The 24,358-nt window shown below is 39.6% G+C and overlaps 1 protein-coding gene across 1 annotated transcript in view; it reads left to right on the top strand.

Moving 5' to 3' along the window:
* LOC124148765 (limbic system-associated membrane protein-like) overlaps positions 1 to 23,921 on the top strand; it is a 78,262-nt gene extending 54,341 nt beyond the window's left edge. The window contains exons 3-8 of the mRNA XM_048403102.1: positions 1,497 to 1,701; positions 7,330 to 7,482; positions 8,555 to 8,683; positions 11,038 to 11,325; positions 17,300 to 17,506; positions 17,984 to 23,921. Of these exons, the coding sequence (XP_048259059.1) occupies positions 1,497 to 1,701; positions 7,330 to 7,482; positions 8,555 to 8,683; positions 11,038 to 11,325; positions 17,300 to 17,506; positions 17,984 to 18,087 (1,086 nt within the window). The 3' untranslated portion in view covers positions 18,088 to 23,921. The remainder of the gene's footprint in view (positions 1 to 1,496; positions 1,702 to 7,329; positions 7,483 to 8,554; positions 8,684 to 11,037; positions 11,326 to 17,299; positions 17,507 to 17,983) is intronic.
* Positions 23,922 to 24,358: the final 437 nt, after the last annotated feature.

Raw genomic sequence — 24,358 nt, 5'->3', positions numbered from 1 at the left:
CCTTTTCTGCATTTTTATAAAGTAATACTCTACTTACGATATTACACCAAACATAAATATTTTTTATTTATGTATATGTTTTTATAATGGAAAATAATATGTGTTTATCAATTTCTCAGACAACTAAATGTAAATCTTGTAACATGCCTACGTTGTGTTTATAAAAAAATATATTGCATAATCTAGCAATTATGAATTTAATAATCTTAATTCGCTATGGCTTAATTCTAGTACATTTCTTTACTGTAATTATAGTGGGCACGGGTTGCCCAGTCGTCTAAGGCGCCGCGATTCGCTGTGCAGAGTTGCGCCCCTTGGGCACGCCAGAAACCTATGATTTTGTGTTCGAATCCCGGTTCGCCCCGATTATGTTTCTAGGTTTGTCAGCGTCATACCCGTGCTCATGGGTTTCACCGAAGTGGTAAACGTCTGAGACCCTTCGGGCTTTCCCCCCACATTAAGCTGTCACGCCGTGATATAACTGGAATACTGTTAAAAGCAGCGTTAAACCTAACTCACTCACTCACTCACTATATCCACAGTGTACTGGATTATACTTGTGGAATCGTAATGACCATCATCCTCGATTATCAAGTGTATTATATCTCCATTCAGTTGATTCATCGATATTTATCCTCGATTCGTTTCGGAAGTGACTTCACTATCTTCATCGCTCCGTCCCTCACCCCACAGAATTTCTTTCGCTCATCAGAGTAATTTGATTGGACGGCTATTTTAAAGCTATACACATCGGACTCGGAGTGAATAAGTGTGTTTAACGCCGCTTTTAACAGTATTCCAGTCATATCGCGTCCGTGTCAGCTTAATGTGGGAGGGAAGCCCGAAGTAATGCAGGTCTTAGACGTTTACCACTTCGGTGAAACACACCAGCACGGGTATGACGCTGACAAACCTAGAAACATAATCGGGTCGAACCGGGATTCGAACCCACAATCATAGGTTTCTGGCGTGCCCAAGGGACGCAACTCTGCACAGCGAATCGCGGCGCCTTAGACGACTGGTCCACCCGTGCCCTCCAATCTGTCTCCGAACAACGGTTTTGTAGCGAATAGGTCCATGACATTTATCGTAGCGAGTGAGTTGGGTTTAACGCCGCTTTTAACAGTATCCCAGCTATATCACAGCGTGTCAGCTTAATGTGGGAGGAAAGCCCGAAGTGATGCAGGTCTCAGACGTTTACCACTTCGGTGAAACCCACGAGCACGGGTATGGTGCTGACAAACCTAGAGTGTAGAAACATAATTGGGTTTAACCGGGATTCGAACCCACAATCATAGGTTTCTGGCCTGCCCAAGGGCCGCAACTCTGCACAGCGAATCGCGGCACCTAAGACGACTGGGCCACCCGTGCCCCCACACTTATCGTAATAGAACTAATATACTGATTAAACGATGATGATTGACCCCTCATGCTGTATTCTATGTAAAGGTGATCAGGAACTGTACTGACCTCTCATTGATGTTCTTGCTGCAAAGGTAATATGGACCGACCAGTGGTCAACACTACTGACCTTTGAGGACCGTCGCATCATTGACGATGAGCGCCTGAGCGTGGAACGTCCGTACACAAGAGATTGGAATCTTCATATCCGGGCCGCCAAACATAGCGACCAGGGAGGGTACAACTGCCAGATCAACACGACGCCAGTCAAAATCAAAACAGTTCATCTGAGAGTTCAAGGTTTGTCCGAGCTACCGTCTGTATTCAGTACATGAACATCAAATAACGGTGTAAAACTGTCTCGATATCCTGATACAAAGCTTGTCATATTGTTTAATATTACGTGTATTCTTGTCATGAATGTAATTTAATTTGAGAAACCTTTTGATGTCGAATTACCTCAATTGCTCTACTTCACACACATGGGAATGATAAATGTAAACGCACTCGTTCATATTTACTTCATAACATATAAATTCATAATTAACAAGAATGCTACAAAGGTTAATCCCTTACCGTATCATCTTTATTTTCCTTGTCCGTGTGTTTAGAGACAGCGTCCCCATACACGTAGCTTTGGTAGCATGTGACTGAGTTGGGCTTAACACCGCTTTTAACAGTATTCCAGTTATATATGTCAGCTTAATGTGGGAGGAAAGCTCGAAGTAATGCAGGTCACAGACGTTTACCACTTCGGTGAAACCCACGAGCACGGTATATGGTGCTGACAAACCTAGAAACATAATCGGGGCGAACCGGGATTCGAACCCACAATCATAGGTGTCCGGCGTGCCCAAGGGACGCAACTCTGCATAGCGAGTCGCTGCGGCTTAGACGACTGGACCACCCGTGCCCCCTTTGGTAGCATGTACACGGTGCAGATGTACTGCCATGCTTATCACGTCTTACGCCGATAGCTCGAGCTCTTCTCCAATATGTACATAGATCGACATGTATGTAGTGAGTGAGCTTGGTTTAACGCCGCTTTGAACAGTATTTCAGTTTTATTGTGACGTTTCAGCTCCACGTGAGAGGTAAGCCCGATAAAAGGTAGGCCACAGACGTTGACCACGAGCACATGTATGGTGTTGACACGTCTACAAGTATGATCCAGGCGAAATTTGGATTCGAGCCTACGATAAAAGGTTTCTGGCGCGTCCAAGGGATACAATCTGTGGCGCTTTAGACGGCTACATATAAACCTAAAACAGACAGGCAGACAGGCAGACAGGCAGACAGACAGTCGGGAAGGCAGACAGTCGGGAAGGCAGGTAGGCAGGCAGCCAGCCGGGCGGGCGGACAGGCAGACATACAGGCAGGCAGGCATGCAGACAGACAGACAGACAGACAGGCAGGCAGACAGACAGACAGACAGGCAGGCAGGCAGGCAGGCAGGCAGACAGACAGACAGGCAGGCAGGCAGGCAGGCAGGCAGGCAGACAGGCAGGCGGGCGGACAGGCAGACAGACAGACAGACAGACAGACAGGCAGGCAGACAGACAGACAGGCAGGCAGGCAGGCAGGCAGACAGACAGACAGAAAGACAGACAGACAGACAGACAGACAGGCAGGCAGGCAGAACGTGTTTCATTGCGTTCTTTCGTCACGCCGAAGGCCCAGGTTCGTTCCCAACATGGGATTAATGTGTGAAGCCCAATTCTCGTGTCCCCCGCCGTGATATTGCTGGAATATTGCTAAAAGGGACGTAAAACCACCACTCAATTATAATGACAATAAGTACTGTTCCAAGTTTTATGGAAACATGTATTATACTGCGATGACAATGACTCCTTTTCGAATCCATAAGGCGACTTACTCCTTGTATGGGATGTCATGTATTTGTTGCTCTTTGAAATGTTCCATAAAGGACATGTTGCGTGTCGAATAACTGCAACAAGACACATCACATGTAAATAATCTTCACATCTTTTCAAGATGACATTTATATAATTGTTCTTGAAACCATGTTTTACAAAAACAATTCCCTTATATTTAGAAATATACATCTATACTTTGTAAAACCCACACAAAGTTTTGTGTCGAGACAAATCAGATGTCAGTAGCCATAAAAAATAATGGTTAACAGCAATCGTACGCACACGCACGCACACATTCACACACGCGCACCCGCACGTGCTCACATACAAACCCGTGAAGATCCAGGGTCAAAAAGGTCTTCAGCAACCCATGCTTGCTGTAAAAGGGGAATATGCTTGTCGTAAGAGGCGACTAACGGGATCGGGTGGTCAGGCTCGCTGACTTCGTTGATGCATGTCATCGATCCCAATTGCGTGGATCGATGTTCATGATATCAATCACTGGACACACTCACACACACACACATACTCACACTCACATACACATACACACACATTCACACATACACACTCGCAAACACATACACACTCACAAACATACACACACTCTCACACACATACGCACACTACACATGCATACACACATACACGTACACACACACACACACACAAACACACATTCAGATTAAACCTTCTTATGATCCTTGGCTTCTTAGCGTCCAATGTTCCCGTGGTTGCTGGCGTCACCGAGGTTGTTGACGTCTTTCATATCTACCATGTTTCTATCAAAATTAGCTTCACTGAAATTCTGTTAAAAGTGCCGTTAGAGTCCACAAATACACCTACCGAACAAGCCTGTGTTGAACTACTGTCAAGAGCGCTATGCAAAATCGTTTAATTCCTTGTCTTAATCATTTGGTTATATAAGGATAATTTCACTGCTATACTTTCCTCAATGTAGAGGCATATATATTCAAATCGAATTGTCGACTAGAATGGGGATATTCCTGTCGTCTTGTCTAACAGCAGGAGATGAATGAATAGCCTTAGAATAACATGGGAACGTGGATTAAAAACCATTACCATAATTCATGTTAACAACACATAACATAGCTTGTTTTTAGTTACCATTCTATCGTATGGAATGCCTTGAAGATACATGCAAGATATGTTTCTTCAGATTTTTTTACAAAAACTATTAAAGAGCATATTTCCCTCCCTCAGCATTAAGCCTTACTTCCTCTTTACTTCTAATAATAAGGTAGAAACAGTTCGAGGTCGACCCCTGTTTCAAATATAGATTAAAGAGTTCGTGTGTGGTACTAGTTATATGAAACGAGTGAATAGTATTTATGAGTTTCATAAAATTGGTATTACACGGGAGCGAGTTTAGTATTCATCTCTACACGCTATGTCATTGAAAAAGCCAAGAGATGCTTGGAGTTTAATTTTAAATATTTTTCAGTGAAACTTGTTCCCGCAGTACATAAGAACGCGGTTTGGCATTACACTGTAATACAGCTGTATGTTTATTAAACGGGTGATCTCTTCACGGCCGCGTAATAAAATTCAATATGAAGTATCGGTTGATGAGTACGTCATGGTTATGAAGTTTTGTCCACACACGTGGACGTTCTCAGCAGCAATCGCCCTAAAGGCAGGGTTTCCGCTTTAACAGGGTTCAGAGTGTCCAGGTTTGATTCCAAACATGGGTACAATGTGTGAAGCCCATATCTAGTGCTTCCAGACGTGATATTGCCGCAATATTAACTGACTATCTATACTCACCAATCATCATCACTAGCTGGGGAATTTTGAATTGAACTTTCACAAACGACTTCGATCGCTTTTACTGTATTACTACATTAAACACATTCTTAAGGATAACAAGTGTAGGGACGCTATATAATCTCCATGTAAAGTTCGATGTGTTTATCATTATGACGCCGTGTGATATCTTTATACTTATGCAAAGCCCAGAGAGATTACATTTCGCAATAATGTTAATGCTTTTATAAAGGCATACAAATTGTCCTTTCGCTGCAGTTCCACCGACTTCTTTAGTTTTCTGTGCAGATGTTGAAACTATATACACATGTTTACGACTGTCTAAAGGGTTGTCTTGTTCCATCATATTGCTCACATTTCTTTCTGTACTCTATGACGTTCAGCAGCCAAGTAGCCAGACACTGCCATCTGATCCTAGGAGCCTTTGTCCAGAAGTATTACTCGGTAGTATAAAGAATGTCTTTCATTGTTGGTTTTCCTCACAAGAAAATGGACCCCTGGGACTTTTGAGAAGATAAAGAAGACTTTTCTCATGAAAAATTCAGAGCAATGACGTGCTTATCTGCAGTTAATGTGACATTTATCGGGGATACCATTTTAAGAAACGAACGGTCATATTTTACGATGACGGTTTAATTTTTGTCGTTTCTCACACCTTGATCAACATTGACTGACGCATTAAATCATTGGTATATTAAGTTGCTTATGGTAATAAACAGAACTATCAGATGGTATTTTCTATGAATAATGAAACATATACATTAGCTATAGTCATATATGTAAAGGGCTGAAAATCTAGATTTAGTTTGAGGCTGTTTGATAAATTAATCTTCTTCACTGTTATTATATTGGTGATGTTTTTTTTCCATTTAGCTGATCTATACATTGTCTGGAAGTTTCGAGGCAGAAGTCTACTTTGCTGCCTGGAATGTTTTTGTTTCTCGTGCCATTAAGTCACTAAAGTACTCACCATCATTGCAATATTTAATTTATATTGTTGGCGCGACGTTCTCGCATGTTGAAAGAATCTATTGACCTCTGCCATTGAAAGTCAAAAGAGATTTACCCAATGAAAAATTAACACCTTTCAACGATGGATGCGTGGGAAAGAGTAATAATAGGAAGTTGTATCAAAGCCGTGTCAAGTTATGCGTAAAGTAGGATAAGTGTCATCCTGCACAGTTAAGTCCTGGATAGTTACATATGTGAGAATGTTACACTTCACCATGGCTGAGGTCCTTCCCTTTTCGCGAACATCTGGTGGCATCACTATTTGATTGTTATTCCCGGACGATCCAGTGACCCGTGACGATCCAGGGTAGAATAGGTCTTCAGCAATCCATGCTTGCCGTACATGGCGACTCTGCTTGTCGTAAGAGTCGACTAACGGGATCGGGTGGTCAGGCTCGCTGACTTGGTTGATGCATGTCATCGATCCCAATTGCGTGGATCGATGTTATTGATATCAATCACTGGATTGTCTGGTTCAGACTCAATTATTTACAGACCGCCGTCATATAGCTGGAATATTGCTGAGTACGGCGTAAAACAACAAACAAAACCAAAAAACCCCGAACAAATGATCATGATACATTCGGAATCACACAATCAACTCTGTTTTTAGTTAAGACTCTTGTGTCTCTGGCAATCCTTTGTCGCTTTTATTTCTATCATTACATAAACCAACCAAGGGGAGACATTACTTGACTTTTTTGTTGTGCCCTATCAAGTAAAATTCACAAAACTGGTCTTTGGTTAAGTTTATGGACTCATTCCATGTACTGAAACATACACCCGTGTGGCAGTGTACATGCGCGGGTGCTTGTGTGCGTTCACGAGTGAGTGAGTGAGTGAGGGTTTACGCCGCTTTGAGCAATATTCCCGCAATATCACGGCGGGGGACACCGGAAATGGGCTTCACACATTGTACCCATGTCGGGAATCGAACCCGGATCTTCGGCGTGAGGAGCGAACGCTTTAACCACTAGGCTACCCGACCGCCCCTCACGAGTGAGTGCTGGACTGTGTAGTTGTGTGTGTTTGAGTTCGTCTCCGTGCGTTTTGACAATAAAACTAAGAAATCGACTTTTGATTATTTCATTTCAACAGCTTTTAAGATTTAGCGTCTCTGTGTTCTTGAGGGTGTACACGATTATTTATAATTATTTTATGGTCTCAAGACAGCAACATAACAAAATCGCAAACTGATAATAATGTTAAAAACAATATTTTATGTATTCTCATATCAATATCTACATTTCAGTACCTGCCAAAATCAACCATGAGATATCATCAGAGGATATCACTGTGCGTGAAGGAGATACGGTGACCTTGATATGTAATGTGTCAGGCATCCCAACGCCAACAATCACGTGGTATAGGCACAGGATTACCGACGATGACGTCGAGAAAGAAAGTAAGATATATAACATGCGGTAGCGAAATACCAGCGGACAAAGTTGGCGTAATGATAAATAATTTTGTTTGCATTTGCTTTTCCATTGTTTGTCAAAGCTTAATCGCCAGTGTTTTGTTTCTGTGCTTATTTGATGATTCAGAAATCATCTAGTATTCAGTATGGATTTTCAGAAGGGCCTCTACAGACTAATTTGCGTTCCATACATGTTTACCCGTTAATATCTAATTTCTTAAATATTACGGGTTCAGAAAAGATTATTTGATGAGGCATATTATTTTTTTGCCAGAGAGAACAAATCTTGAAGGACATATTGTGTATTGCAGAATTTGGGGTGGTTTGTTCGTATCAAGTTTTAAAAAATACATCTAGATACTTAAACATTGGGAATTGCTAAGGCTATGGTCTAAGACGCGACGTTTTATGCCTCCTAGACAACAAAGTTGTTTAAATTAGTAAGACAGTGCAGCATCATTGGAGTTTTTTCCGCAAAAAATAAAACTGAATAGGTAATAAATGATAAGCTTTCGTTTTTTAATGGGGAAGAAGTGAGGTGAGGTGAAATGGGGTTTAACGTCACGTCCAAGAGTATTGCACTTATATTGCGACGTGTTGCAGATTAACATTAATGCCTCACTCAGACAAAGTATACTGACTCCGAGCCGTCCAGTCCTTGCTTTAGCCCTTTAATGCCGAACGCCAGACAGGGTAACAACAAGTACCATCTTTTAACGTATGACACGGCTGGGGATCGAACCCCGAACCTTCCGCTCTATGGGTGGACGCTCTACCACTAGACCACGGAGGCGGTCCGGTGTGGACAAAGGTCACTCAGTGTGGTAGAACTGTTTATAATAAGAATAGTATCTACACAATGTGAATAGGGGAGATTCATATCCGAATTTTGATTGCAATGACCACGAGTCAGATAACGACACAATGTTATGATTTGATTTATACATGAAAATATAAATTATTTTTATTATGAGAATTGCATGCGTGCATATGCATATTTTCTCGTCGCGCTGTTACAGTGCGAATAATTTGAAAGTAGCTATGCTTGTGACAACAGGGATAGGAATGAGCGGAGAGGTCCTCCTCATCCACAACGTCACCCGCTACTGTGGCGACACTTATGAGTGCGTCGCCTTCAACGGTGTTCCTCCAGCCGCGAACAGACTTATCAAAGTCACCGTAGACTGTAAGTATATTTCATGGGGTATTTCTATACGGTTTAATGGCTGGTCTCTGATGGTCCTTTTTTCAAGTAAGGTCATATATTTATAACACACCAAATATTTATACAATTATATTCTCATATAACCAAGAGTATTTTGGCATCGTAGTTACTTGTGTTATTTCTGTATTACGTACACACCAAGAAAGTATGGACACAGTCTCAATATATATAGAGTGCAATTACCATCTTACTTGTGCACGAAGACGCTAATGTCTACGAACCGTGTCACTTAACATTCCTTATAATAACCCTGACACGCCGTGATATAACTGAAATACAAACTCAAAGCGGCGTTACACAACTCGCTGGAACAGAGGCTTAGTGACTCATTCTTATAGAACAGTTATGTTCACCTCTACCGTCTGGCATGACAAATCAAGACGTCGAAAGGTGCGGCCTGGCATTTTAATCCGTTCTGAGAATACCTGTTGTTGCCGTGACTGAAATAAGGAACCTTGATTAAGTTCAGTTGTCTAACGTTAAATACCCCGTGCAAAAACAGACACCTCTTGAAACAAAGATTTCGTATGGCTATAGAAATGGCTTTGTCGCGTTTAGTGTACCATACTGCATGGTCCAGAAGTGATTATTTCGCATGTTTCTCTCAGCCAATTACAGTGATATTGCAATCCATGAAAACGACCCTTTGGCCTCTGGACAGGAGTCAAAATATCTTAGGTCACTAAGCCCAGACGTCACACTATATAGTATTCTCACTTAACGTTTCAATGTATCACTATGCCATTGGCGCTATTATATGTAAAACAAAACAAACACTTTACACGACTACTTATTTGTACTTTGTTCATTTCGTATGCTGTTTTAAAACGTTTTAGAGACAGACAAGAAAGTATAATTCTTTAATGATGGAATTTAACAGTTTCATTGATTTTAAAACGAGTCCGTTTGATTCATTTATATATACCGTCAATGCCAGAAAACTTTCAATCTCGATTATCCAACCGATGTAACAGATTCCATTGAGCTTAAAATGCACAGCAACGATGAAAATAATTTGAATCGATCATCGAAAATCACTGATGACGCACATGCTTATGATAGAATCGGAATCGTACCAAATTCAGTCATGTTTAATCAAAGGTCATACCAGCGGACACAAATTCGTGAATCAGATGAATTGTTTGTCTGATTCATAAACACATTAATCGTACAAGGGATTCAATTGACATTTCTTATGATAATGGGAAGGGTTTTGTCTCTTTTATTCACAATTAATGACCTTTGTTTGAATATACATTTGCGACCAACTGTTCCTATTGTTTTAAAAATATATATTTATACACAGCAACACATGTATTATACATGTGTGTGTGTGTGTGTGTGTGTAACTTAAAAGGCCAATGACAGAATGGAAGCTACATATTCATAGAAAGGTTACACTTTACAGTAGATCCCTTAACAGGTAGACTGGGGCAAGATGTCATAGATCGTCAAGTAATTTTAGGATAAAGACATACTTAGTATTCAAAGTGTGACATCAGCAGGTGAGACAGACATAGTTTTAGATAAGCAATTGGCTGGAAATGGCATTATCTGCTGGAGTTGATATAAATACACAATGAAGGAAACGTCTGTAGCAAATGTCAACTGTATAATAAAATCACAATACACAGTACACAAGACCAGACGCTCACCATCATAATTGTCAATATTCTGTAAATAATCTGATTGTCTCAGAAAAGATTTCGAACTTGATTCAATAATGTATGCATCATAAATGGATGTTAACCTCGAGAAACACCAAATGCAAGGGACAGGGCATGTTGCACACATACTCCGCAAAGATAGAAGAGGAAAGATCCAGCATTTGTTAACGAGAAGGTGTTCTCAATATGTTAGGCATTTAGCAGCTGGAACCGAGGTTGATAAACGCGATCATGGCGTTCTGAATGACAGTTTCGTTAACAGCGTTAACGGTAACGTTTATATGTCTTAGTGTGTATATATTTCTGTGACAAATATTTACGCACAACCATGGTCAGATGATTTCACTGTAACACAATGTAGCCCCTAAAGCAACGTCAACAAGTTACGAGTAGTCATATCTTGTGGACATCAGAGATGGAATAGAACCACAGCCCTCTGTTGCTTGTCGTAGGAGGCGACAGTATTGGCTCGGTGATGTGACTGATTGCGAGTGGGACTTTGGTCATGAGATCAACTACTGTTTACCTGCCCCAGACTCAATTATATCGCAAATAAACACACGGAGTGTGATTGCCGTCCCAAGACGGAACACAGTCCGGGGGCGAACATTTAAAACTCTTAACCATATATTCACATCTTCTTTTCAGTTCCTCCTGAAGTTCGGCTTCCGAACAAGAGGATCGGCCAGGTGATGGGAAAGGAGACCATTTTGGAATGTGTTATCACAGCAAACCCCTTGGAGATAAGCTATTGGACGTGGCAGGGGAACGAGATCCAGAACAGTGCCAAACACCGGATAGAACTTTACAATGATGCCGATAATACCATCACTCTGAGCCTAAGGATACGAGTGCTTGATGATGAGGATTTCGGGGAATATACGTGTGCAGCTTCCAATATTCTTGGCAGTGACTCTGAGAGTATGGTTCTGTACGGTAGGTTTGCTATGACCCGGTTAGGTATGTGACTTTTCACTTCCGAATGCTCCGCGATAAACATCTTTGGTCGGTGCTGTGTTCGTATCTATCTGGCTGTGCGTCCTTTTATCCATCCATCTCATATGAACATATTCAATGTATGAGTTTTCCCTACCGTCAGTCCGTTTCATGTAAATATTGGGTGCCCACAGCACGTCCACTCTTTCATGTAGATATCTTCAAAAGGTTTCCTTTCATGTAGGTGTCTACAACAGGTGTCCTTTCATGTAGGTGTCTACAACAGGTGTCCTTGCATGTAGGTGTCTACAACAGGTTCCCTTTCATGTAGGTGTCTACAACAGGTTCCCTTGCATGTAGGTATCTACAACAGGTTCCTTTTCATGTAGGTGTTCACAAGAGGTGTCCTTTCATGTAGGTGTCTACAACAGGTTCCCTTGCATGTAGGTGTCTACAACAGGTTCCCTTTCATGTAGGTGTCTACAACAGGTTCCCTTGCATGTAGGTATCTACAACAGGTTCCTTTTCATGTAGGTGTTCACAAGAGGTTCCCTTTCATGTAGGTGTTCACAACAGGTTTCCTTTCATATAGGTGTCTACAACATATTCCCTTTCATGTAGGTGTTCACAACAGATTCCCTTTCATGTAGGTGTCTACAACAGGTGTCCTTTCATGTAGGTGTCTACAACAGGTTCCCTTTCATGTACGTGTTCACAACAGATTCCCTTTCATGTAGGTGTCTACAACATATACCCTTTCATGTAGGTGTTCACAAGGGGTTCCGTTTCATATAGGTGTTCACAACAGGTTTCCTTTCATATAGGTGTCTACAACATATTCCCTTTCATGTAGGTGTCTACAACAGGTTCCCTTTCATGTAGGTGTTCACAACAGATTCCCTTTCATGTAGGTGTTCACAACATATTCCCTTTCATATAGGTGTCTACAACGGTTTCCCTTTCATGTCGGTTTTCACAACAGGTTCCCTTTCATGTAGGTGTCCATAACAGGTTCATTTCATGTTGGTGTTCACATAAGGTTTCCTTTCATGTAGGTATCTACAAGAGGTTCCTTTTCATGTAGGTGTCTACAACAGTTTCCCTTTCATGTAGGTGTCTACAAGAGGTGTCCTTTCATGTTGGTGTCTACAACAGGTTTCTTTTCATGTAGGTGTCTACAACAGGTTCCCTTTTCATGTAGGCGTCTACAACAGGTTTCCTTTCATGTAGGTGTCTACAACCGTTTCCCTTTTCAAGTAGGTGTCCATAACAGGCCCATTTCATGTTGGTGTTCACATTAGGTTCCCTTTCATGTAGGTATCTACAAGAGGTTCCCTTTCATGTAGGTGTCTACAACATATTCCCTTTCATGTAGGTATCTACAACAGGTTCCCTTTCATGTAGGTATCTACAACAGGTTCCCTTTCATGTAGGTGTCTACAACAGGTTTCCTTTCATGTAGGTGTCTACAACAAGTTCCCATTCATGTCGGTGTTCACAACTGGTTCCCGTTCTTGTAGGTGTTCACGACGGGTTCCTTTTCATGTAGGTGTCTACAATAGGTGTCCTTTCATGTAGGTGTCTACAATAGGTTCCCTTTCATGTAGGTGTCTACAACAGGTGTCCTTTCATGTAGGTGTCTACAACAAGTTTCCTTTCATGTAGGTGTTCACAACTGGTTCCCATTCTTGTAAGTGTTCACGACAGGTTCCTTTTCATGTAGGCGTCTACAAAAGGTTCCCTTTCATGTAGGTGTCTACAATAGGTTCCCTTTCATGCAGGTGTCCATAACAGGTTCCTGTTCTTGTAAGTGTTCACGACAGGTTCCTTTTCATGTAGGCGTCTACAACAGGTTCCCTTTCATGTACTTGTCTACAAAAGGTTCCCTTTCATGTAGGTGTCTACAATAGGTTCCCTTTCATGTAGGTGTTCACAACTGGTTCTCGTTCTTGTAAGTGTTCACGACAGGTTCCTTTTCATGTAGGCGTCTACAACAGGTTCCCTTTCATGTACGTGTCTACAAAAGGTTCCCTTTCATGTAGGTGTCTACAATAGGTTCCCTTTCATGTAGGTGTATACAATAGGTCCCCTTTCATGCAGGTGTCCATAACAGGTTCCCTTTCTTGTAAGTGTTCACAACAGGTTTCCTTTAATGTTGGTGTTCACAAGAGGTTTTCTTTCATGTAGGTGTTCACAACAGGTTCTCTTTAATGTTGGTGTTCACAAGAGGTTTTCTTTCATGTAGTTGTTCAAAACAGTCTTCCTTTTCATGTAGGAGTCCACAAGAGGTTCCCTTCCATGTAGATGTTTCCGTTACATGTAAACGCAATTATATGTAAGTGTTTATTACAGTTAGTAAGTCTCAGGTCGAGTTACCTGTACCAGATGGTATCTGAATCAGAGATAGCTACATCTGCACCAGACAATGTATGTCTGTATGTCTTTTTGTTTGCATGTGTGTATGTGTGTCTGTATGTCTGTATGTCACAAATTCATGCACTTTAGGCATGTCCATGTCACAACGACATGGAAGTTTATGCATCTGTGAAATGTGATTTACGGGGATAAATACAGGTGTGTCTGTAATTGATATGGGTGTGTCTGGAGCACATATAGGCATGCGTGTGTCACATGCATCACACGTGGGTAACCAACCGTGATATTGGTGTCCATACTTCCGTGACAGACCTGCAGGTAGCTGTGTATCCACAAGTTCAAATAATGAACACTGGGGCTAAAGGCTTCGTGATGAGCATCTTTTCTGTGCTACTGCGCGCAAGTCTTGTTTGTACAAACTTTGTGTTCTGCACACTCGTTAATGAACGGCCGCATTGCTTTACGTGATAGACGTGGATGGTCTGAAATAATGATACACCGCACTGAGTGCGTCTGAAGGTTGGTGTGGACGTATAAATATTGAAACGGCTCATGTCTGTTTGTCCACTAGGATCTTTAGATTACAACCATCTGATCTAAATATATATTGTTATCTATTCGGGCTTGTCCGGTTGTTTAAAGCGCTAAAAATCCGCGGATATCTTGACCATGGGTTCGAATCCCAGTGTCCATTTTGGTTTGTCAACACCATACCCACGCTTATGGGTTTCAACCAAGTAATAACCGTTTCAGACCTGCATCATTTCGGGCTTCCATCTCACATAGCTGATAATAACTGGAATACTGCTCAACGTTGTGTTAACTCAATGTATGCTCATTTGTTTATAATAGTTAGAAGATATATTGCACATTTCATATTATTCATAAAAGGGGCATGTTCAATAACTATGATTACATGGGTTATAATATACATACTTGCATGTGTGAGACACATATCGCTGTTTAAGGGGCACGGGGGGCCCAGTCGTTTAAGGCGCCGCGATTCACTGTGCAGAGTTGCGTCCCTTGGGCACGTCAGAAACCTATGATTGTGGGTTCGAATCCCGGTTCGCCCCGATTATGTTTCTAGGTTTGTCAGCACCATACCCGTGCTCGTGGGTTTCACCGAAGTGGTAAACGTCTAAGACCTGCATCACTTCGGGTTTCCCTCCCACGTTAGCTGACACGCCGCGATATAACTGGAATATTGTTAAAAGCGGCGTTAAACCCAGCTCACTCACTCACTCACTCATGATGCATATCAATTTTATTATACAGCACACGGAGACAATGTCTCAGTTTCACACGAGGGACAAAATTCAAACTCTGAAGCTAGACTAAAATGGGAATCAGACCTAGTGCTGTCCCTCTTTAACATTCATGATCAGATACTTACGCACGCTGACAGAGTAATATCCAATATCATAATGTGGTAATTCCTAAACCAAACCTAAATGCATGTATTGTCAAATATTGTATTTACCATCTGGAAAGAACAATGTGTTTAAAGGTGGACAAAATGTAGGTTCGGCCTTCCTCAGAAGTTTAATTCATGTCATTTAAAACCTGCTCTGTCTTTTCTGCTGACGTACATTTGTGATATATATCATTCTAGCGTACACAGGAGACCCCAAGTACGCAGAGAAAGCAACATTGTCTGCGTATTACACACGTCGTTCATTATACTGTTTGGACCTTGACAAATACTGGAAAAATGTAACGTACAAGGGATCATGGTCACTCTTTAAGCATTTGTACCTGCTCGTACGCTCAACATCCGTCGAAAAGACCCTTTAACACCAAATCATGACCAATGTCAATAGCAAGGAATGGTAAAGAATGGTATTATACAGATGGCTCACGAAAGTGTCGTGAATAGAATGGATCTGTAAGGCCATGTCCCATATAAATACAAATGCAAGCGTTGAGTTACATTTCTAGACTAAGGAAACGAGAAGTCAAGTAACGGATAATAACCCAATCAGTTGCCAATGCATAGATCTGCAGACGCATGATCAGCAAATAAAGACGCCGTTATCACTGAAATAGATCTCCATCTATTATAGATACCCAATATGACTGAGTGCAAAGGAATAAACGAATTATCCCTATGATCTTCATTTAGCATTGGTCTAATTGGATTGTCTCTTCCTCGCCATTGCCTCTTGTGTTATCTCCCCTTGCATGAAATGAAATAGGTGTACATTCACGGGTGGTATAAATGTTTAATCAATACATGTGCTTTTTTCAAAATGTCTTTGAAAATGTTTGTCCTTGCGAAAGTCTCGAATTAATAGTAGTACATGCTAATTGTAGCCCAGTAGTACATGCAGATTGTAACAAAAATTGCCGTATTTAGGGCGAATAACTTATAAGTTGATGCTTAAATTAAAGTTAGCATGTCTAAAAAGTCATTTGCCATGAAAACCAATGTCATTTTATAAACCACTGCTTCTGGTTGAGAATGAAAGGAAAATATGTGTTTTTTCACCTTTCCAGCAGTTCCAGCCTTTGGTGTCTACATTTTACAACTTTTCATGTACAATCGAGTATGCTCTTTGTACGAAGAACGTCATGCGTCTGGTGCTCAAAAGTTGTTTAATCAGGGTTACTGCACATGAGGCCTTACTGAAACTTTCAAAAAGTTTTATGCCAGACATGTGGAGAACATTTCCAACTTTACCGCCTAAGTGACCAAAACGGTGGCCTATGCAATTACCTATTTTCACTTGCATCATATAGTTCCGTGTTTGTTCAGGTGAACTGCACTATTTGATTGCATTTGGTTCACATGATGACATATTGTGCTGTTATCTAAGAACCTTTTGTTCAATGACATTCAAAGTCTACTGGACTATTGACTGTGAATAAATACATTTATGGATATGTATCATATCCCAAATTTAAAAAGAAAACACGGTATGGCAGCATAAATACCGCATACATTATATATTGCGTTGAAGTATCAGTTATCAGAAGCACATCGATTGAATTGATTTTCTTGTATCCAACAAAAATGGTGTCATGCGAGCATGTGACGCTATTGATTATAGCATGACGTCATTGTACTCAGGACTACCGTTATGCGTGTCTCACGACTATTTGATAGCACATTGAAAACTGTGTAACAACTATTGAAGTACGCGTAGAAAGAGGGTGCATGTGAAAATGACAGCTTTTTTCATATTTAAAATGCCGACAAAATAATTGTTTTGATATGTGCAGGTGTTGCTATGTACTGATTTCGATGCGGCGAATTTTATTTTTTGAAACCTATAGACGACGTTTCAATTGCAAGTTCCGGGTATCATACTTATAACTTAACAACACCCGCAAATATAAAAAAAACACATGATGTTTTTCTCCTTTTGACATTCTGTATATGACAAAACGATGAAAAATGGTCCTTCTGTCTGCCAAACACACATTACCATTTTTAAAATTTATTATTTGTTCAACCTTTAATAAGGAGAACACGACCAATTAATGGTTATTATACGTTATCAGAATATGTGTAGTTTATTCACTGATCAGATCATGATAACATGTTAAATAATCACATCTTTGTATGTATTATAACAGTTTCACATATCTTCAGACTATACAGCTTATCGACGACTGATGATGACGACATCAACAACCACAACTACCACGACGGCACCAACTACAACCGATCCACGTCTACGTTGGCAAGTTGAGGATCAACGCTACCCTCCAATTGTGGGTCGGAACGACCCCAACACTGACTATGACGTCGTTCGACGAGTGTCTACCATGATTAACCCGAGGAACCAAATTTATTCAAGTACTAGCATGATAACATGACATCTCATCATATAGTTGCACCCTGTCGACAGTATTGAACTGAATTCCTACTTAAATATTAAAGGGAAAACTGTGCGTCTTTGATGCTGTGCTGAGATGTTTAAATATAGTCACTTTAATGAAATATTTTCGGTTCAAATAACATCATGATGTGAACTTGATAAAAGCTCTTTCTTTGAGACAACGATACTGATTATAAGACATCCTCCGTAGGTAATAGTACAATAGTCTCAACCTGTCTACTTTGTTACAATATTGTGAAATGAAGTAATGTTTTCCAGAATCATTTCAGCTTGATGGAAAAATTCTGAGTGCGCTTGAAACTCACTCAGTTTTCAACATGTATATATATATATAGTTAAACGAGGAAATGTCATCACTTTATGCATGCCAAAAGTAATATCATTTATTATATTTAAATGAAACCAAATTATTGCATCTATTAATTTATTTGCAGGTGCTAAAGGACGACCATTGAGTTCCACTGGATCCAACGGACTTTACGCGTGTCATATATACAGTGTTCTAACACTTGTGTTCATATATCGCATTGTTTTGTGATTGCAACCCCTACGGTGTGTGAGGTCGACTCTTCCATCTTCAAAGCAAAATAGCGAGACATCACTTCTGAGGACATGGGGTATGATATTTCACCAAAGATTACAACCAAAGACACTGGTTTGGGGTTTGTCAGTTTGAAATCATTTGATGACAAACAAGCGTTAGATGTGACTCAAATTACCTCTTTGTGTTTTAACGGACCATGGACAAACTGGGCTAAACATTCCAGGCAACAAGTGAATTTTTAGGCGACCATTGAAGAGTTGTACCAGTGGAAAATAGTGCAGGAATGTAGGCGGTTGTTTCTAAGGATACCGGAACAGAATACCTGTGAACCTTATGCGCAATTCTTCAGTAGAGGATTTACGTAAATGCTAGTTCCACTGTCAACAGTTCAAGCAGACATGGACACATTGGTGTATGTGAATCCCCAGTCAAGAGCAAATGAAAATGGTTTGCAGCGCTGTTGATGCTGCTGAGACCTAAATGGCTGGTGGCGTGTTGAATTTCATGACCATTTTGCTACGGTGAACATAATCTGTGTCTATGGATTCATTAGTAAAGGTAGAATTTAATGGCTTAGGATACATCTTTTCATCTGGATCATCTAAATTGCAGAGTTGGATTTCTGCTTTTTGTGTCCAGGACATGTTTCTACTCTGTACATTAACCGCACATCAAAGCACGGGATCTTCACTCGCTGATGACTTTCAGAGAAAAGCTTTGTACACTCCCAGTCTGATTGTTATTAACCACGGGCCAAGGTCAAACAAAAAGACCATCAGGACTATACGTCTACTCATTGGGAGTAGTTATGGTTCCGGCGATTTAATGAGATTATCCACATTGGATGGACTATGGTGATAGCCGTAGGGAGACTCTACAATGTGTTGTTTTGAGCGATGGAGTCATGGCTTCTTATTTAAACTCTTATGGCATTATACTTGAAAGCGATTTGACAGTAATGTCTCCTGATAGCCCAGTCAGGTTTTTTTTATCAAAAAGTGAAACATGACTTTGAGATTGGTGACATGAGTGTTTTACAGAAAAAAAACATACGATCACACCATTTTATGCACATATTTTAATTCATTTTTCATTTCAAATGTTTCCTTTTGAGCCTTCGATTTTTTACCACTAGCGCTAACTGTGAGGTAGTGGTAATGGCTAATTAAACCCATACCTAAAGCAATATACTAGATTAATGCTAATTTCCTCAGTCACTACACCACCCTACCCCTTGAGACCAGTCAATCAATCCTCCCATCCAGAAGTTAGCATTACACATGCATTGTCCCGTACTTAGTTCCCTTATACATGTGAAAGAACTGATTAAAGCTGCTACTTGGCTCTCATTAAGGACTTCCTAAAAAGGCCATTGAAACACGTGATGTTGCGTGTGCTGTTGTATCCGCAGAGGCAATGTGAGCAGAGATCTAATACCTCGGGAGAGAGTCTTGTCACTTTTAGAGAGAGAGGCAGAAAAACTAACTGGCTGTTCAATAATTCTGTAACGATGACCCAGCTGGGAATCGACACTGGAGGCAGCGTGGTCTGTGTCTGTGGAAGCATTATACTGTCCTTTCCTGGAGATCTGCATAGGCTTCTCAGATACGAGGCTTTGTTGTCAGGTCTTGGGCAGAATGAGATACGTAGGAGTTCTGTGCAGGGAGCTTGATGGAAGCACCGTTTCCCTCCGCCCTTTCATAATATTGAAAGAAGCAGCTAGTTGAATTGCAAAAAGTCTCCCATTTGGTGAAGGTACTTCAATCAGTGATATACAGTCTCGAGGTATTGAACTAATGTTATTGAGCCGCATCTCACAACCAAGCCTAATGACCTACGCTCTACTTTGGTGTTCTAGATTGTGAAATGTATATCCCTACAGAAGACGGTTTTCGTGAAGAAATATGTTAAATGACCATATAACAAAAGCAAATGAACTTGTACTGAGCGCTTTGGATTTATGTCTGTTTGTTTATCGTGAACAGAGATTTTTTATAAACCATTTTTTAAATAATGCAATGATAATCAACAGACCTAAACTGCTTGTCCACTGTCTTATTTGTACAACAGATGAGTTGTTTCATTACTGAATATACACGATTCTATATATATATATATATACCTATACGAAGTTAATGTTTTTAATAGTTGTATCCGAAACAAAATATAATCATATTATGCAAAATATCTTTGAGCAGATTATTGTCACTATTATAAATCCTTATTCATTATAGCTGGAGTTTGAATTTATACGCTAAGTTTCAACCTCAGATACTCAGAAACATATGTTTGAAACACGATTTCAAATTTTTGGGATACTTAATGGCTAATATCCCACGCACCGTAAAGAATAAATAACCAATAGCTAATTATTGATTAGACAGTTCCTTTGTGATATATTAGAAAAACAAATCCATATAGCCACGATCACACACAAGACACTACATACGGTATTCAAACTGAACGAAAGGGTGCCATCACACGTGACACATTTAAACGAGCTCTCATAAAGGATCCCTTACATTCTCTTGGCCTCTATCACTTTTATATCTTTAAAAGTTTCTAGAAGCTCTCTTTCAACGAACGAGGTTTTTAGCTGGAATAGTCGCTTTTTTGTTAATGGCATTACCTTAGATGTTCTATATATAGAGATTTAACCTTACTTTATTATTCTCTGGTGCAAGTAGGTCTTTGTTAAAATGCCTTGAATCTGTGTGTTGATGAGGCCTCTCAAAGTCAAAAGGTGTTCTTATTAAGCAAGCACATGTTCATTTAGGTTTTCAGTTAAGAGGACAAGCTTCTGACACAGTCTCTAATTTTAGACATAAGACAATTAACCATCTTTGGCAGTGTCAAGGATAAAGTCAAATGTATGACAGCACTAGAATAGAAACATTGTTGTGTAATGTTTATTACGTATGTGAAACTATATATTTGCAACATTAGGGAGGAAAACGCTGACGTGTACTGTGATAAAATTGAATTAACCGACATTAATTCCAAATTGTTTGAGGGGCGGTGGAATAGCTTAGTGGTTAAATGTTCTCACGTCAAACTTACGGCTCGGGTTTGATTCTTCACATGGGTAAAATGAAATGCAATACTGCAATACACATTATTGCATTCGCTAATGTTATGGCTAATTATATATAGATGTCAATGTGGTAAAGATAGCCAAAGAAAGGGAAGTAACTCTGTCCATTTTTCTGCTTTTTTCGTCTTTTAAGCACCTAACGTTAACCTTTGCACATCGAACATAACATATTAGAGATGAAATTGTGAACGATATGTACATATAGCCTAACAAAATATGACTTGTTAGTTGTATTCTCAATTAAAAGTAGATTTTTTCACTTTATATGTTTACTTTTTAATATTTGTATTATCGAGTACACATCTCGATTATCGAGCACACATCTCGATTACGATATTTACAGGTCCAATTTTTTTCATAGTAACCACTGACGGTGTTTGTAAAATCCTGTTTAATCAAACTATACATATACAAGATTATATAACGGTTATAACGAACACGCTTATAACGAACTAACGGGTATAACGAACTAACTTGTTAGTCCCGACTATATGCTGTAGTTATGCTGTATATATGCTTATAACGAATTACGGTTATAACGAACTAAAATTAGTAGTCCCTTTAAGTTCGTTATAACCGTAGTTTACTGTACTTCCAAAATATCAGGATCGGCTGAAATAGCATTTTGAAATAGGTATATTCAAACATGAACTACTTTCCTCAAGAATAACGTAATACAATGTTTCTTGCTTGACCAGTTACTATGTTTACGTTTTTTACGTTGCTTGTTTATTGACTGAATATTCTCGGGCGTTGACGTTTTAAATTGTACACTCGGAATCTTCACAGAACCTTTCAAACTAATGGTACCCAACTTAGACGATGCAATACAAGATTAACAACGAATAACTGTGTAAATATAAATTGTTAATATACATCGTATTTATATTTGTTTTTTTTCTTATTTAAGACTTTGATTGATGGAATACAATATCACCAACTCATTTCGAGATGATAAATTAAGTTGTTAGTGCATGGTTTCCACAAAAACAAACATTATTGACGTGAAGGAAAATTGCCGTTTGAAACAAGTCAGGATAAATGAACATCTCCTGTGGATAGCGTCGAGCAAAAATAGCGTTGGACAGGAACAGTCTAAATGAGTCATCATTCAAATATCCATCTTAGTTTTACAGGGAAAACCAGTTCTTTTGCAATTTGTTTCAGATTAAGCCATATAATGACCTTGGAGAGTGATCATGCTTAGACACTCCGAAGTGATTCACATACTTCCTCCCAAAACATTGTAAGATCTAATCTATATTTCCCACAATAATGAATTTCCGCGGTGACATAACTAGGTTTAGCAGGAACGGCTATTTTTGGGACCTGGTAATACTGATCGAAATCATCGCTTCCAGTCCATCTGAGGTATATCGGGAAATAAAATCCAAATTCTATACCAACTGGGGAAAAATAAACATTCATTTGGTATCGTGTGGAGTAAGCTATGAAAAGTAGTGGTGGCCTCACGTTTTGCTATTATAAGCAATACATCTACTTTGTTTAAATAAATCTTGAAAAAGTTTGAACACTTCTTAAATGTAATTACTAATAGTGACTATGAACCAGCTATTTGTAAATAAAGGATTATGAATAGAACAGAAGGCATTAAAAATATCAAATCAGTCAAAAATGCACTATTACGCTTTTTCCCAATAATTATTATGTTTTTATTCCAAATGGTTAAACTGTTATTTTTCAACAAAAGCATGTCATGCACGTATAATATGCTATCGCGCAAAGACATGTATATTAATAGTGTATGCATTGTGATAGAATTAACATCAGTTTACTCGTTACATTTTAATTGTTTGCTCATATAACGTCATTTTACTATAACAAATTCCATGTACACCTATATATATGCACAAAATAAGCATGATCTCACTTCTTCTCCTACCTACATGTATACGGGCACAGAAGAATGCCTTTCAGAGAGGCACTGGACTACAGATCTCCATGCAATCCTTCTTCAGCTGAATGGGGTCCTGGCTGTTATACCTCTAAGTACTGCCGCTTCTCGTTGCTGTCTATATATCCCTACCTGTGGTACACACATTTCTGCATGGTTGTGGTGATAGTATTTCATATAATCAAATATACATCACTCATACATGTCCGTGAAATCATGTACATAGTGTCATATAGCTGAATCGATGTACTGTATGCCAAAGCAAGATTCAAAGAAGTGTCTTTGTGATTCTTGAACACATTCGAATTTAACTTTTCTCATTAGTCTTACTTGTATGTATTGACGAATCGTATGAATCATCATGTTCTTGATCCTTGTCCTAAAACTTATCATTTTAAATTATGGATGCATAACAATATCAGTATAGGCTTTCTGAAAAATATGTATGTAAGAGTTGTCTACCCTTCATGATGAAATGATCTCTTTGCTTTGTGTATTGATGTTAAAACTGCTAACTCTTACATAAACACCCTGTTGTACCATCTGTGAATAATAGATAGCTGTGTTTTATGACAAATTAATGGATTCAGTACCAACCGTTACTATTAACTAGATAGTGTTGAGCGACTCAGACTGTGTAAAGAATACATATAGACACATACTAGGTGTGTCCTTCAGTTGTAAGTTATGTAAATGCTAGTGCCACTTTATAATCTTCTCACAGAGCTAAAGTGTTATTGTAGACAAACATTGTGCAATGTATATTACTGACTTATGCTCAGCCATTCTTGTTTTGGGAATAAAACATATTTTTTCTATGTATAATGTTTTTATATGTAGTCGTATTTCATGGAACACAGAGAATGTTGGTGATTCAATTAAGTTTATTCACGTTCTGTGCACGTGATTCGTCACGTGGATAGCATGGTGGAAACAGTACATCGAAAACATTTATTTACATACTAACGATACTATTTACATATTTGAACGATGAAGTAATGATATAGAATGCATGACCAACATAATGCCAATATTGAGAACATCATTTCCTCATAACTGATATACAGTGAAACCTCGCTATTCCGGATGCCGTTAATCCGGAAACGTATATTCTGGAATGTCTGCCGAAACGGATCCCATAACATTGGTTGCGTTGTTGTTAATCGCTGAAGTCAGCAATATTCCAGCCTTTAAAGTAATCGAGTCTGGTCTTGACAATCCAGTGACTGATATTGTGAGCAACGTCTCACGCCGTC

Source organism: Haliotis rufescens, unplaced genomic scaffold (genome assembly GCF_023055435.1).
Source record: "Haliotis rufescens isolate VD_foot unplaced genomic scaffold, xgHalRufe1.0.p SCAF_3, whole genome shotgun sequence".
NCBI lineage: Eukaryota > Metazoa > Mollusca > Gastropoda > Lepetellida > Haliotidae > Haliotis > Haliotis rufescens.
This window is presented reverse-complemented; position numbering and strand designations above follow the sequence as displayed.